Source organism: Etheostoma spectabile, chromosome 10, assembly GCF_008692095.1.
Source record: "Etheostoma spectabile isolate EspeVRDwgs_2016 chromosome 10, UIUC_Espe_1.0, whole genome shotgun sequence".
In the NCBI taxonomy this organism is placed as follows: Eukaryota; Metazoa; Chordata; class Actinopteri; order Perciformes; family Percidae; genus Etheostoma; species Etheostoma spectabile.
Window position 1 is genome coordinate 18,237,362 of NC_045742.1, and position 15,425 is coordinate 18,252,786.

At 40.2% G+C, this 15,425-nt stretch overlaps 3 protein-coding genes across 5 annotated transcripts in view; 1 reads left to right on the forward strand and 2 right to left on the reverse strand.

Annotated features, from left to right (window-relative positions):
- Nucleotides 1-3,830, reverse strand: part of rnf20 (ring finger protein 20, E3 ubiquitin protein ligase) — an 11,549-nt gene extending 7,719 nt beyond the window's left edge. For both annotated transcript variants that reach the window (XM_032528106.1, XM_032528105.1), the window contains exons 1-10: nucleotides 3,711-3,830; nucleotides 3,294-3,474; nucleotides 3,092-3,160; nucleotides 2,865-2,963; nucleotides 2,628-2,775; nucleotides 2,219-2,404; nucleotides 1,960-2,075; nucleotides 641-787; nucleotides 452-526; nucleotides 210-329 (exon numbers count right to left, since the gene is read on the reverse strand). In XM_032528106.1, coding sequence (XP_032383997.1) covers nucleotides 210-329; nucleotides 452-526; nucleotides 641-787; nucleotides 1,960-2,075; nucleotides 2,219-2,404; nucleotides 2,628-2,775; nucleotides 2,865-2,963; nucleotides 3,092-3,160; nucleotides 3,294-3,464 — 1,131 coding nt within the window. In that variant the 5' untranslated portion in view covers nucleotides 3,465-3,474; nucleotides 3,711-3,830. The remainder of the gene's footprint in view (nucleotides 1-209; nucleotides 330-451; nucleotides 527-640; nucleotides 788-1,959; nucleotides 2,076-2,218; nucleotides 2,405-2,627; nucleotides 2,776-2,864; nucleotides 2,964-3,091; nucleotides 3,161-3,293; nucleotides 3,475-3,710) is intronic.
- A 3,167-nt stretch (nucleotides 3,831-6,997) lies between these two features.
- On the forward strand, nucleotides 6,998-10,120 carry aldob (aldolase b, fructose-bisphosphate). The gene is made up of 9 exons (XM_032528135.1): nucleotides 6,998-7,256; nucleotides 7,961-8,073; nucleotides 8,166-8,377; nucleotides 8,488-8,542; nucleotides 8,662-8,822; nucleotides 8,914-8,997; nucleotides 9,118-9,292; nucleotides 9,409-9,608; nucleotides 9,841-10,120. The coding sequence occupies exons 2-9, from the start codon at nucleotides 7,962-7,964 to the stop codon at nucleotides 9,934-9,936; spliced, it is 1,095 nt and encodes a 364-aa protein (XP_032384026.1). The 5' UTR covers nucleotides 6,998-7,256; nucleotide 7,961; the 3' UTR covers nucleotides 9,937-10,120.
- A 2,265-nt stretch (nucleotides 10,121-12,385) lies between these two features.
- On the reverse strand, nucleotides 12,386-15,373 carry LOC116696895 (membrane-spanning 4-domains subfamily A member 4D). Of its 2 annotated transcripts, none has more exons than XM_032528140.1 (7): nucleotides 15,344-15,373; nucleotides 15,046-15,194; nucleotides 14,485-14,595; nucleotides 13,712-13,768; nucleotides 13,467-13,613; nucleotides 13,267-13,380; nucleotides 12,386-12,760 (listed from the first exon to the last, which is right to left on the reverse strand). In XM_032528140.1, exons 2-7 carry the CDS (start codon nucleotides 15,175-15,177, stop codon nucleotides 12,707-12,709), a joined length of 615 nt encoding a protein of 204 aa, XP_032384031.1. In that variant the 5' UTR covers nucleotides 15,178-15,194; nucleotides 15,344-15,373; the 3' UTR covers nucleotides 12,386-12,706. The 2 variants fall into 2 exon arrangements, with proteins under 2 accessions (XP_032384031.1, XP_032384032.1); XM_032528141.1 differs by having other exon boundaries at nucleotides 15,046-15,187; nucleotides 15,344-15,362.
- Nucleotides 15,374-15,425: the final 52 nt, after the last annotated feature.

The window sequence follows — 15,425 nt, forward strand, 5'->3', positions numbered from 1 at the left end:
GTAAGGAGTTTCTGGTAAACATTTACACAGAGGCAGTATTCCTTTTCCCCAAGGATAATCTTTGACCCAGGTCTTCTTTTTTAATATTCATAATAGCAGTAAATGAAAATTATAAATGTGCAACCATGATTCATAGAATACTATTTTCCATTAGTTGGTAATTTCCACATGAAAGTCAAAAGAACAGTGTGTGAGAAACACAGGTCCACCTTCATGTTGTTGTTTTCCTGGTGCACACTCTGCAGGTCCTGTTGGAGCTTCTGCAGCTCCACCAGGCGGTTGTCTGCCAGCTCCGTGTTCTCCTCCATATCGCTGTTCATTTCTTCAAACTTGATAAGCGAGGAGAGGGAAAATATCAACAAGAACGTAAAGCCAGGCGTAGAAAAAAAAATACAAAATGAATAACCTCACACCTTGATTAATTAACAGAATTGTGAAATCCACTTCCTACCTTTCTCTTGTTAATAGTGATGGTGCCACAAACGCTGCTCGCCTCTCCACACACCTTATAGCCTTTGCTGTTCACCTGGGATGCATTACAAAGAGTGTTATAACACACCCCAATATAATCTAAATGTTTGCACACCACTATCATGGACAAAACCGAAGACACAGGGACCTAGAGTGAACACATCCTCACCCTCTCCAGTATCTCAGTCAGGTGTGCATTTAGTCTGTTCTCTCGCCGGCGGATCTTCTCCATGTCCCACTGGAGCTCCTCGATCAGAACCTGCAGCTCGCTGACACGCTGGTCTGCTTTGTTAGCTGCACGGCCAAGGGGCCGGGACTGGACGAGACAGGAACACACAGGAAGACTTTGACACCTCACACACACACACACACAGGAGCTAATAGAACCACAATCCTTCCTGAGATATTACTCTGCAACCAAGCAGCAGTTGAGGATGATGATCAACAGAAAAAACACATAAACAACATACTTGATAACTTGCGGTACACAAAGTCATAATGAGTTTGAAAGAATGTAATATTTTACTAAATCTATCAATAAATCATCAACCATTTTGTGCCTAAATTTTCATACAAATAAACTGTGTCCAAAGTAGTAGCAAAGGCTTAAAGACAGGGCATTACAGAGTCGCGATAGAATTACTTTTACTACTACTACTTTTCCAATCTGTCTCGGGACTGCAGATGAAAAACAGCCCTTTGGTTAACACTGGCATATTGACAGAAATTTTCATTAATATGCACTGTCCCTGTATTAAATAAAAAAGACAGGTATTCACAGGCAGCTCTGTGTTGCTGGAGATGCTGCAGTTCACATGCAGACCATGCACTGCCCCTCCACCACAGCACCATGGCAGTCTTAATATACAAATCAAGCACTTTATTTCGAATGGCTACATTTCAGGTTTATTGTTTTGTTAAATCCTTTAAATTTGTTGACAAAAGACATTTTGTGGTGACCTAATTATATCGGTCTTATATGTCAGCAAGCAATGCATCACCAAGACTGTGTTGTCGATGCTGATGAAAGCCTTTTTACCCTTGCACAGTTAACCACATGCAGTGCATCCATTTATATAATGCACATTGCACACATCATTTGGGTGATATGAATGTAAGATGATTCCAGGAGTGACACTGATCTGTGTTTTTGTTTAGTAATTTTAAAGACATGGCAGAGCAGATTCCGAAAACCAATCCAGTGTGGCGTGGTTTACTTTTTTTTTTTAATGTAAATTGAGGGAACAAAATATTGGCTCAAGAAAATCTGCAGCCTGTATCTGTCACCGGCTAAGGCTGATGAAAAAATAACAAAAACAAAAAAATTGTTTTGGCACTAAAAATCCATATTGGTCAATCCCTATTACAGAATGTGGAACCAGAGTTTTTTTTTTTTAGGAATTCCACTTTACACAGATTTTTACAACTGTTATTTTTGGCTTCACCTGGGGTTGCAACAGTAAATAGGGAAAGGCAAATGATTTGTACCTCGCTCGTCATGTGAATGTGCTTCTGCTTAAGGTCCTCCGTCAGCTGTTGCAGCCGCTTGTTTTCGCTGGTCAGGAGGGAATTCAGTTTGAAAGCAGCCTGCCATAGACTGCCCTCTGAAAAGATCACATTTCGTGGGTTCAAACATAAAAACTGACTTTATGAATACCTCACTAATAAATGTAATCCTCTGCCGTACTCCATTACTCTACTTTTATCACGTCTTCCTCCACTTGAACCTTGTCGCCTTTTATCTCACCTGCTCCGGAGTCCAGCTCTGCCTTCAGTTGGTCCACGGTCCTCTTCAGACACTCGTAGATCTCCACCACGTGACTGGCCTGCTTCAGGCTGGACTCCACCCTCTCCTGAAGCTCAGCCTCCATCTCCTCACTGCTGCTGCTCGCCAGCGTTGCCAGGAAAGAGTTGTTTGTCTCTCCCTGATTGCCTGAGTGACCAAAGCAGAAAAGAGGGCTTTTGGCTTTGATGTCTGGTTTTGTTAATCAACATTCAAACACCAATGGTGGCAGAGCCAACATGCGAGGCACAGGCCTGCCCATCAGGAGAAAGTTTGGGTTCAGTGCCTCGTCTAAGACACTTCGACATGCAGACAGGAGAAGCTGGGCATGGTTTGTTACAAAGACATGATCCTGTGTCAGCTCCATCTTTACCTCTATCCTTGGCCCGCTCCTGGTTGGAGTCGCCATCAGGTTCTGGAGTTTCCGGCTTCAGGCTCCGTCCCTCCCCTGCCAGACATTTCTCAGGTTCGCGACTTGCTTGGTCATAACGCCTGATGGTCAGTTTAACGTTTTCATCAAACTGAAGGGGAGAAAACAGAATCACATTTAGACTATTTGATCCTTATAGGAAAGGAGACTTGTTTTGCTTCCTTCTCTAATCTTGTTTACCTGGTTCCAGTATCTGTTGAGGATCAGCAGACTGGCATCATCAGTGGCCTGCCGCGTCTCTAGTCTCTCAATTCGTTCTCGCAATTCGTCCTCAATCACCTGCAAACCAACAAAGACTAGAGATGAATCTCTCTCCAAACAGAGACCCACAATCAGTGCAGCTTCCTCTGTGTGTGTGTGTGTGTGTGTGTAAAGTGTTATAAACATATATTGTAGGATTAATTTACCTGTCTCTGATCAAGAGATTCTCCTAATTTTCGGTTCTTAGTCTGGAGAGCTTTGATGTCTTGCTCTTCCTGCAAAAAGTGTTAGAACATGAGTACAAAAAGAAAAATCCATACATATACAAACATACATGCTTTACACTTCTGAGTTGAAGCCTGCGAATACATTTATAAGCCGTAGTGGATAGTAAAAAAGGGGCCTCACGGAGTTGGACACTCCTCCCAGTTTGATGACTGTCTCCACCGCGGTGCTCCCTCCGGCAGCGGCGCTGACACCGGCAGCTCCGTCCTCTCCTTCCCTCTCCCTCCGCTTCTCCGGGGGCGCACCGGAGGACGAGGAACCGCTGGGGTCGGCAGGACGCTTCTGTCCCGACATCCTCAGACTCCTGAAACAAACGGAAGAAAAAGCAGAAATTGACTGATAGAAGAAGGTGGACTGTTAGATGCAGATGGTTCAGCTGGATCAACGGCAAAGCTACGCTACATGTAGCTAGCTAACGGGTAAATTGGTCGAAGATGAGTACCCAATTTTTTCTAATGTTTATCTAAATTCTGACACGACAGGCCAACGGATTAACTGTGTAATAGTATCAATAGTATTCGCTCCTAACGAAAGTCTTACCGCTTTTAATGCTAAGAGTTGTATGTTATTGACAAATGTGTGCTGTTGATATTGCGGACCCATAGACAGTTAGCGTTAGGCCCCCTGCCACGCGGAAACGGAAGTGCCGCTCTCAGTGGGACAACCTTGATCTGACACTGCGCCACCTGCCGTCAGGGAGGGGCCAGACTCTCATCACCACTCAAGCAGTTAGGGCGCCCCCTGGCATAACACTTGCTGTTGGGCCCCTGTTGTCTCCAAGTTCCCATCAAGACGAATGCATGTTTAGCCTACAATACTGACTCATAACTCACAAACTCACTCATGTGCAATATCAAGGTTTACTTATCTGTGCAATTTCATTATCAATGTGTTATCTGCCCAATCCTGTGAATAATGTGTATTCAACATTTCAGTCTGTTTAGTATATTTTTTCTAGATACTGTTTACTGTGTTTACTGTTTATTTTGTTACAATCATGTTTGCATTTTTATTATTACATCTTGCACGTTTTACAGATGCCTCTTGCACTATCCCCTGTGCTGCTGTAACTGCACATTTCCCTTTTGAGGGACTACTAAATGATTATTTTATGTTGTCTTATTTTAGATGACAGATTCATTATACTCAGCACAGTCCAGGTTTCCTGCTCAGTTAGTTTGTGGTGATTTTATCAAACTATTTTAATTTATCAGAATGCACCATGTGAGCACAACATACTGTACATTACAATAGTTAAGGTGTTGGGACCATAGACTGTATATTATAACGGTCTATGGTTGGGACCAGATTTTAACACAGGGTTTTTCTCACATCCCTTGTCCTGAACACAAATAACTAATTTATCATGATAACTTAACATTAAAATGACTATGAAAGAGTTGGTTATATTATGTTAAGTGATTGTATTAATAAATAAAGCATTACTTGGCTCTTGATTTGTTTTGTATGAGAGGATGTGTGACATTTTGCTATGTCCCATGCACTCCTCATACATGTTCATAGATGTTCAAATCATAATGTTTTGTTTTCATATTAATATGTAGTTAAGAGAGAGAGAGCACTCGGATTACTCAATTTGAGTGCATTGATCATTTTGTTCTAAAAACAATATATTTTTTTACTTATTATAAAAGACAATGTCAAGGTCCCTTAAATGGTTGTCCACCCTGCCATATTGTGTAATCTGCCCCAAAGGCCATTTTTGACATCAGAATAATTTTTTTTTGTCTTTTCAGTGGCAGGGTGAGTCATATATTTTCCAAATGGCAATTTTCTTTGTATGAGTTTGCTTACTTGTTTTGCCAAAACTTAACATGCTCACCCTATCGGCATAAACTATGTTTGAAGTGATACAAATACAATGTTTTCAAGATATGCAAGTTTAACTAGCCTACTCTCTTTGACAAAAAGACTAGCTAGCTAGTTGGGCTACAGTTTGTTGTAAGCAAACGTTAACATGCTAACTGAAGCTCAAAATGTCCACCCTGTCTGCCACTTAGACTGATAGTGTGGACATACACATGATAGGTTGGCCACATAATCATTTGTAGTTAATACTGGATAGAAATATAAACAGTGGTTCTCAAATGGGGGTAAGCATACCCTTAGGGGTACCTTGGAGTACTGCATGGGATAGGCCTACATGAGATTTTTTAATTGAATAATCAGACACTGATGGCACAGCACTGAACTTTAAAACATATAGTGGCTTAAAAGCGTAAAGCTTATTTTCAGGGGGTACTTGGTTGAAAAACTATTAGTAAGGGGGAACATTATTATAACACTTTGAGAACTGCTGTTATAATATATAGAAACATCTGCTGTAGATATTTGGTAATTTATCAAAACATGTTTGGTTTAAGTAATACAATTATTGCTGTTCTCAGGACATGCTGCAGAAATTGCAATAAGATAAGATAAGATAAGAAGCCTTTATTGTCATAATATCAATGACACAACATTGCAATAATAATATAATATTGCACAGATCAGTAAAAAATGAACAAAAGAACAAAAATAAAATTCAATAAAATGTGCAAAATGGGGTGCATTAAATCAAGAGTCTGGATGGTCTTAGGAAAGAAAGTGTTCATTAGTCTGGCGCTTGGTGTTCTGATGGACTCTAGCGTCTTCTTGACGCCCGGAGATCAAACAGGTGGTGTCCAGGGTGAGAACAGAGACAGGAGAGGTGTCAGAGGACAGGGGCTGCCACAAAGTCCATGCTCCAGAAGGTTAGGGGCTCTATGCCTTGCTCAAGGGTAGAGCCTGGAAGGGGAACTAATCCTTCTCCAGAAAACATTCCTCTGGTGCTCAACGTTCTTAGTTCATTTATTTGTGGGGGCAAGTAAATGTGTCTGGACAACATTTTGCTCTTTCCCAACTATCTTTTTCTCTTAGTTAGTTCTTGTGTTAAAAGATAACATGGACAGGGACTGAACTCTGATCAGCACTATTAAAGAGTACATTGCACAGGGTGCAGAGTCCAGATTGTGAAAAAGTCATTAATTGTGAGTGACAGATCCACCCCAACCTATTGATCCAAATATCTCACTGCAATAGGTTGCTCATGGACTAGTGAGAGCATTACAAACACCCACGTTTGTTTGGGGCATTTCAGAAATCAGTGGGAGAACTGTTTATGCATGACGTGCTTGACAAGCAGTGTGACGCAATGAGGCAGACACACAAGGTAGCATGAAAAAGCAGGTTTTTTTGTTGGAACTAATGGAATATTTTGTCCAATATTGTGCCTAAACCTGGTCCCATTCTGATTACTAAATCTTAAAGTAAAACAATTGTTGATCAATGTTTCTCCTGGTGTAAAATGTAGACAGGGCTGATCAGAATTACATTTTTTTGTGACTTTTGTTTATTCCCACACATTCCCAACAGCATACAAATAATGAAAATGCATGTGTAGGGAGAGGGAAAAGTTATTAAACATTCTAAAACATATTGATATAAAACCAAATTCACACTTTTATTTCAATAAATATAGGCTATTATGCTCTGACTTTGGAAGATTTGGAAATTAAAAACTCTAACTGTCTCCCGTACGACACAAACAGACATTATCACATGTTGTTGTAACAGTGAAACCTGCATTGCAACATTGCAGCAGTCCTCTCACATTAACCTACATTTCATCATGTTTTCAACATCGAGAAAAAAACGGGGGGTGTGCTTCAGTAGTGTGTGATGCGTGCGTGCATGCTTGCAGACTTCGATTTTAGAACTTGTTTTAGACGACACACAGTGTTCCCTTCATGTTTTCGACTCATCCACCCAGTTTCTGAAATGAGCATAAAGTCCACTAAAGAGCATTGATGCCATAGCCTATCATGCTAACACCGCCCCTGTCTGTCCCACCGGGCCAATTGCGTTACCTGGGCGACACACGCCCCGCCACATCACGAGCACCTCCTCCACACCACCAAACGGCCTTTAAATACAGCTACGTGCCAAGTTTTCGGCCTCTCAACCTGTCAAATTACTGCTGGGAGGCTGCACAGGCCGTTTGCTTCTTTTGTTGCCGTTGCTGTTTGGAAAAAAAACCCTCTGAAAGTAAGTCGTCTTTCTAGTTTTTAGCTATTGCAGACGTTTGCGGTCGCTGATTCCCATTTGTTTTCATGAAAAGTAAACAAGAACCGTATCGCCTCCCCATGGTTTCTGCGAAATTATAGTCCCCGTCTTTGGGTTTCCTCATGTTTCTGTAAGTGCAGCAATGGAAGTAATGTTGCAGAACTTATCTATGGCAGAACTTTATGAAGATGCACGATAGTTCAAAAGTCTTAACTTTTAAGAACTGGAAAAACAGGCAAGTCAAGTAGGTTTCTTTGCATTGACAAATTAGGCAGTACTTCTTTTTGCAATATAGATTAGTGGAGATTTTATTTTGAAAGGGTTTTAAATGTCGAGGTATGATATTATAATGCGAATTGTATGTGTGTGCAAATTATGCTCGTGATTTGTATTCCTAGCCTTCATGCGGCTTTCTTTTAAGTGGGGGGGCTTCTGCAGAAAGTTTTGGAAAACGTCATGCAGTCAACCACTTTGAGTGAACTATGAAATTAAGTTACAAATCTAAAGGTAGAACCTGATATGTTCTAAAGGCCAAAGTTCAACCATTAAAGCCAAATATTTACAGAGGTGGTGCAAGACAGGCAGGAAGTCAGATGTTCTTTTTGTTTTGTTTTGGAACAATAGACTTCATCTTTCTCATACTTCAGTTTGGACCAACTGTGAAATAACTTGCTTCTATCGTCTAGGATGACTCATCAGTTCCCATCCCTCTCTCCGGAGCAGAAGAAGGAGCTCTCTGACATTGCTCAGAGGATCGTGGCTCCAGGAAAGGGAATCCTGGCTGCAGATGAATCAACAGGTGAGCCTTAAGTCTCTAATTATTATTCTATGATCAAGCGGACTGCAGGGTGTGCAACTGGAAAGATTTCCATACCATCTCGTTCTTTCAAGGAACCATGGGAAAGCGTCTCCAGAAAATCAATGTAGAAAACAACGAGGAGAACCGACGCTACTTCCGTGACCTCCTCTTCTCCGCTGACCCCTTAATCTCCAACTGTGTGGGTGGGGTCATCTTCTTCCACGAGACTCTCTACCAGAAATCAACCAGCGGCAAGCTCTTCCCCCAAGTCATCAAGGATCAGGGCATTGTCGTCGGCATCAAGGTGAGGAGCCTTCAAGTGGAGATCGAGCCTGGTCGAATGCACTCATCTTCAGTTCTTCCATACATTGACCCTTGTAAGTTAATGGGTGTGTTTTGATTTTCTTGCTTCAGGTGGACAAAGGCACAGCTGGTCTAAACGGAACAGATGGCGAGACAACTACACAAGGTGAAAGTGGATTTTATATCCATTCTAATTCAGAATTGCTAGGCTTCTTTATTATTAAATCTTTATACGCTCCAACACAACAGCATACCTAGATTTTGTTGTTTGTTATTCTTCCACAGGTCTCGATGGCCTCTCGGAGCGCTGTGCCCAGTATAAGAAGGACGGTTGTGACTTTGCCAAGTGGAGGTGTGTGCTCAAGATCTCCGATAGCTGCCCATCAGCTCTCGCCATTGCAGAGAATGCCAATGTCCTTGCTAGATATGCCAGTATCTGCCAACAGGTGTGTGCAGCCATAGTCACCATAGAAATGACAACCAAAAATGTTGGTGGGAAGTCATAATTTTTAAATTGACATTTATGTTCTCCACCAGAATGGCCTGGTGCCTATTGTGGAGCCAGAGATCCTGCCTGACGGAGACCATGACCTGCTGCGCTGCCAGTATGTCACAGAAAAGGTTTGTTCATCATTTTTGGCTTTGTCAGCCAAACGACCAGCTATAATTTTCCCCATCAGATTTTTTTTTTTTTTTTTTTAAAGCATGCGTAGTAATAACTCTGCCTCTCCCATGTTTTAGGTTCTGGCTGCTGTGTACAAGGCTCTGTCCGATCACCACGTGTACCTGGAGGGCACTCTGCTGAAGCCCAACATGGTCACCGCCGGACACTCCTGCACTAAGAAGTTCACCCCTCAGGAGGTTGGCATGGCCACCGTGACCGCTCTGAGGCGCACCGTCCCCGCTTCTGTGCCTGGTGAGTGTCATGATCCTAGCTTTCCTCTTAACAAACAAGTTACAAAAAATTAAAAATAAAAAAAAAAGCGCAGATAGCTGAGTTTCTCAGTGGTATCCGGCTTTGTGTCTTTCCAGGCATTTGTTTCCTGTCTGGAGGCCAGAGTGAGGAGGAGGCGTCCCGCAACCTGAACGCCATCAACCAGGTGCCCCTCCATCGCCCCTGGAAACTGACCTTCTCTTACGGCCGTGCACTCCAGGCCTCTGCTCTTGCAGCCTGGCAGGGCAAAGCTGCCAACAAGGCAGCTGCACAGGAAGCATTCTGCACCAGGGCCAAGGTTAGCCTCAGAGGGCATGACTAATACTGAGTAAACACTAATACATTATACCCACTTATCAATTTGTAAAACTGGCTCCTAAATGACTTTTACCTTGTATTATCTAACTTTATACTGACTGGTAAATTATTGATTTTAAAAAGCCTTTTGTCTAGTCAGTACCGCACTAATGTGGCCCAGGCTGATCATTAACACTCAGATTTGAACTTTCTCCCTCTGTTGCTCTCTTCAGATCAATGGCCTGGCTGCCAAAGGAGAGTACAAGCCTTCCGGCTCAGCTGACCAGGCCTCGATGCAGTCTCTGTACACAGCCAGCTACATCTATTAAATACTGTGAAAGTTAAAAAAAATCCAAATGCAAATGGACTAAATATGACCAGAAATGCCTCTACTGGATTTCCCTTTTCCCTAGTGTACCAACGCCAGGAGAAGACGTCCATTCTGATTATAATGTTGAACTACTGTTTGTCTACTCAGCTAAAATGAAAGGAAATAAATTAAGTGACCAAAATGTTGCTGGTGTAATTGTAGATTTTGTGATTTTAGAGACTTTCAGTTTTAAATCATCCGCTATAAATGTAGACTTCCATGCCGGGGAACATGGCTGTTTTTCTTAACTTAGGTACATGGACAGTGAAAAGCTATTAGATAACAACATTGTTTGTATGTTTTATCCACCACTGACAAAATGTCTTGCACATAGACGGGACGTTAAGAAATAATGAATCAGTCAAATCACTGTCACAGTGACTGAAGTGTGGTGCATGGCTGTGCAGCTCATCCAAGTTGATATCAACCTCATGCCAAGCTCACAACAAGAATTGATCCATCTTTTCAACAATAGATGCAGCATGCACACAAGTGAAAATCCCCAGGATAGGAGTCAGAATGCATTTCAATCTGTGCTAAGGAGCAAACTCATGTTTACTCAAGGGGATGTCTGTGAAATGAAAGGCAGATGGAAAAAAGGCAAACTAGAAAGAGGTCATTGTGCTTCCGCAACTGTTATGGGGAAATACTGAAAGCATTTAAAGACAGTCCAGGGCTCTAGTTAAATGTGTTGCTCCAACTGCACCGCCCAAATTCAACACAGGATAAGAACCTTAGTAGCACTATGAAATGTTCAGGTATTTTAAAACACCAAATGTTCTGATGCTGATCAGTTTGGTAATATTATAGTAACTTTTTCATCTGTAAGCCAAAGTATTACATTACACGTTTTAATATACCTAAGATTTATACCTAAGGGTCACTTATACATTTCCATTGCACTCCATTATAGATAGAATACCAGCTGAGATTAGTTGCATTGTTTTTTTTAACTAAGGCAGCAGTTTTTAGATCACATTATGTGCTTGCATAATTGCAAAAGGGTTCTCCAATGTTTTCTCAATTTTTTTTAAAAATGATATCAGGTAAGACAGAATGTGCCTTTGGAACATTGGACGAATGGTTGCTGATTATGGGCAATGTAGATAATGCATTAAAGATCAGGCTCCCACTCAGATCAGCTGGTATTCTGTTTATAATGAAGTGGTATGGAAATTTGTAAGTGACCCTAAACCTTTGACCGGTCATGCATATCCAACAGAATTAAAGATTGGGCCTTTCACTTAGCAAGAAAAGACAAAGATACTGATTAATTATTTGCTAACAAGGCACAAAGTACTATTGCAGGGACACATTTTCCTTAGAGCTGTCCTCCATAGTAACAGTGATAATCTATAGTACACTGTGTCTGTGTGTGCAGACAGTTTGTGTGAGTGCAGTCAATGCAGCATATGGATGTACAAATGGTAGTTTGTGTGTAATATGATGATCAATCTGAACACAATTTTAATTCAATCATTTGATTATTTATTTAAGAAAGACAATACATTACATTTAATGCACCACATATAGCTTAAAGCTAAAATCCAACTGTGTTTTTCACACATTCACAGGCAAAAGATGACTACAGGTTTCCCTGCAGGCATAGCACAGTCATGTAGATAAACATGTAACTATATAAACATATATATGAAGTCACAAGCTTTGAAAAAAAATGCTGGACGGATGTCCCTTCATACTTTCAGTTCATCATCAGAAGGATAATAAAACATAAATGTCACAGGTTGATGTGCTGTCCTGTAACCAAAACACAGAGCACACATCTACTTAGAGCTGGGATATCGGGATATGAAACTAGATATCATCTTACATTTTGGATATCGTAATATGGCTTAAGTGTGGTCTTTTCTTGGTTTTAAAGGCTGCATTGCAGCAAAGTTGTCATTTACCAAACTTAACAGACTGTTGTAACTGTTTTATTATTTGTCTTTACCCACTTAGTCATTATATCCACATTACTGATGATTATTAATCAAAAATCTCATTGTGTAATTATTTTGTGAAAGTACCAATAGTCAACACTACAATATCGTTGCAGGATCGATATCAAGGCATTTGGTCAAAAATATTGTAGTATTTGATTTTCTCCATATCGCCCAGCCTTACATCTACTCATTTATATTCACACTGTAAATATCTGCAGCTAAGTGTATACATAAGTTTAAATTGATTAAAAAAAAGCTGCATAAAGAGTGTAAAAACTATGCCCGTATGTGTTCAAAACACAACGCGATGAGTATGTTACTAACTACTAGTGTTTTTTCATTGATTAATATCTGCTGCTCAGGGACAAAAAACTGATGACGATGACAGCGGTGTGTATGGGAGATTCACAGTGTATAGAAAAGTAACATTTATATCACAGGCATAGTAGCCAACAGTCTTCTTGTACTTGGTTTTCTTGTACTTCTTTACTTTGCATTAGTAAAACAATTCTCAACTCACATCTGTGGTATTATATAAAAGCAAAAATAAATGTAGTTCAGTAATGCATTAATTACTGCATTTACACTTGGGCTACTTTAGAATGAAATGCAAATGTAGGTAACTAAAAAATGCTGTGGCTGGACTTTATAGGGCTACTCCCACTAGGTGGTGTAACATCCACATGTAATATACTGTACAGAATGATGTAACTTTTTCACGGTCGGTTTGATGCAGGAAAACCTCTGTAAGATATTGTAGAATAACACTTGAAAAGGTTGTGATTAGCTGGATGTTGGTGTGTCGTTCAGTGGGGCTGGGATGTGCTGGACAATAACCTGTTAAAGATACAGAGATGGTATGTGTTAGAGCACAGGACAACAAGAAGGCAATAACATGATGGCAGACACACAGCTAGTGAGTAATATCAAATGGCACTGTTGTTGCAATGTTTATAGATGCATTACACAGAATGTATTACCATTTAACAAGGTATTATAATCATCAGTTGCAACCATTAACAAATACTTTTTTATAAAATGTGTGCAACAATAAACTTTAGTACTACTAATAAAATAAATAGTAAACATTATATTATATATGACAACATTATATTATATTATATTATATATATATGTTTGTTAACAGGAAAATATCTATTAACTTAAGTTTAATTAACACTCAATTTAACATTTATTTATGATGGTAATCATAAAGTATTACCATTCTGTAAATGTATGTCATCAAAAATATCTCCCTTCATGGGGATACATTTGAATTATGAATCTCTAATCTCAGTGGGAAAGGCCTGATTTAGATGAAGTAACAATAAAAAATGTTTTACCTGAGTGTGTGTGGATTTCAGAGCCAAACGTGCAACGGCACACAAGAAGATGAGAAGCACAGACACACACAGAGAGGAAGTGAACAATAGGCCTTCAATACCAAAAAGCTGGTTCTAAAGCAAGAGGAAGTGACAGAGTGCGTTAGTCATACATGGGGAAATGTGTCCATTTAGTCTAAAACATGCATGCTGTAACTCACCACTCTGTATTCGGCCCAAATCCCCTCTGTATAGTATCTTGCTCTGTGCTTAAGGTATTCATAATGGACGAAGAGGTACATCCTGAAGCCAACTGACACCACGATTCCCAAAAGAGAAACCACATACATAGCCAAACACACAGTCACCTAAAAAAATACATTCAACAAGATAAGCTGAGTTACTGAAAACCAAGAGAAACTTAGGTGATTAAAGTTAAACACTAACAAAGTCCCCAAATACCTACCATCTTCTTGGATGGCTGCATCTCAGTGTAGATAGACAGGTTTCCACAGAGAAGAAACTTAAAAACAAACATCCCAGGAAATTATTATTGTATCACGAAGTCCACAGTCTACCTAATACAAATTAAAGATGCTTTTTATATAACAGGTTGTCAAAAGTAAGTGCTTCTTGAGCTCACCTTGACCTAAATAGTTTGACATTTTGGGGAAATACGCTTATTTGAACTTTGCTTGTTTTTCTAACAATTGATAAAGCTCTTCCGGCCAGCAGCTGTTTAGCTTAGCATAAAGACTGGAAACAGGGGGAAACAACTAACCTAGCTCTGTCCAAAAGTTTAAAAAACAACCTTCCAGCTTTTATAAAGCTCACTAATTGACAAGTTATATTTCAAATGTTTAATTTGTACAAAAGTCAAAAAGTATGTAAACCAAGTTGCTACACAAAGCCAAGAAACAACTCCAATGGCATAAATTGTTATTATTTACATTTCTTTTGTTGTTTTGTAATAATCAAACACACAAGATAACGCATGTGGATGAGTGATCTTTAGAGATGCTGGGGTTGACTTTGTTACCTTCAGAGAGTCAGGATAGCTTCTAGTTTCTAGTCTTCATACTAAGCTAAGCTAATTAGCTACCATACATACATGAGTGGTATTGATCTTCTTTTTTTAACCTTTCCTGACATAAGGTTTCAGGAGATTTAAAGAGCCACTCTGATACTGTAGCTTCGTTGTAATTTTGAAGACAAGCGCATGTGCCAAATGTTATGTACCAGAACTCCCTGCCAGAAGGGAATGTAGATTCCACAAGAAGTGGACTCCTTTTCTTTGGACAGCTGAAATCCCATCAGAAGCTCAGCACAGCCAAAGATCAGAATGACAATCTGGGAAAGAGAAGAGGAAGGATGGATAAAAAATGAGTAGTACAGAGGGTAGAACAACAGTTTGCAGCTGTTCTTGCGCATTCTGGCCAAACTGCTGCACATGATAAAGACAACAAGTAGGATCATTGGGGTTGATCCTCTACACCTGATCAGAAAAATCAGAACAAGGTACAAATTATTTGTGCATACCACAATTAAACTGTTAAATGAGAGATAGATTTGAAAAGGTTTGTGTATTTTGACTACTTATATTTAGATTGTATAATGTATATTTAACATTGCCAGCATTGCACAGGATGTACACATCCTGTAAACCTCTGTGCATTCTGTACATCTGTTTTAAACAGAACGTGTATGATCACATGAATTCCCCCTTGGGGATAATAAAGTATACATTCTGTGTGTAAAACTAGGTTCTTTTCTGTGTCCCTGGATTGTGTCATGTGTTACCCCAAGACTTCTCGGCTCTTTTTGGATGAAGCGATGCAGAGGTTTGCTGGACATCAGCAGCGTGTGGTCTGGCGCCTGACTCCCATCCCTTCCTGTTGTTCTCTCTCTAGTGGTTGACTCAGTTCCCTCCATTGCCAGTGAACTATACACAGTTAATTTGGGGGAGGAGAGAAGAATTAATCGAAACAGATGTATACTCTCCACTACTAAGCAGATTTAAAGTGGCAGAATTAGTTTCGATACCTGCTACGTACAAGCAGTCTCAAAGAATGCTGGACAAAAAGATAAAGTGACCCACCTTGTTTTAGTTTTTTATCCAGAGAAGCAGTGCGAATGACAAGAGGGGAATGTTGTGGGGCGAGAGAGGAAGTAGGGAAATT

Coding starts and splice junctions, on each gene's coding strand:
- aldob (XM_032528135.1), top strand. CDS start 7,962: ATGACTCATCAGTTCCCATCCCTCTCTCCGGAGCAGAAGAAGGAGCTC. Junction 8,543..8,661: donor TGGCGAGACAACTACACAAG/GTGAAAGTGGAT, acceptor ATTCTTCCACAG/GTCTCGATGGCCTCTCGGAG. Junction 8,998..9,117: donor GCCAGTATGTCACAGAAAAG/GTTTGTTCATCA, acceptor CCCATGTTTTAG/GTTCTGGCTGCTGTGTACAA.
- LOC116696895 (XM_032528140.1), bottom strand. CDS start 15,177: ATGGAGGGAACTGAGTCAACCACTAGAGAGAGAACAACAGGAAGGGAT. Junction 14,596..15,045: donor AAGAGCCGAGAAGTCTTGGG/GTAACACATGAC, acceptor TCTCTTTCCCAG/ATTGTCATTCTGATCTTTGG. Junction 13,381..13,466: donor TTTGGGCCGAATACAGAGTG/GTGAGTTACAGC, acceptor CTCTTGCTTTAG/AACCAGCTTTTTGGTATTGA.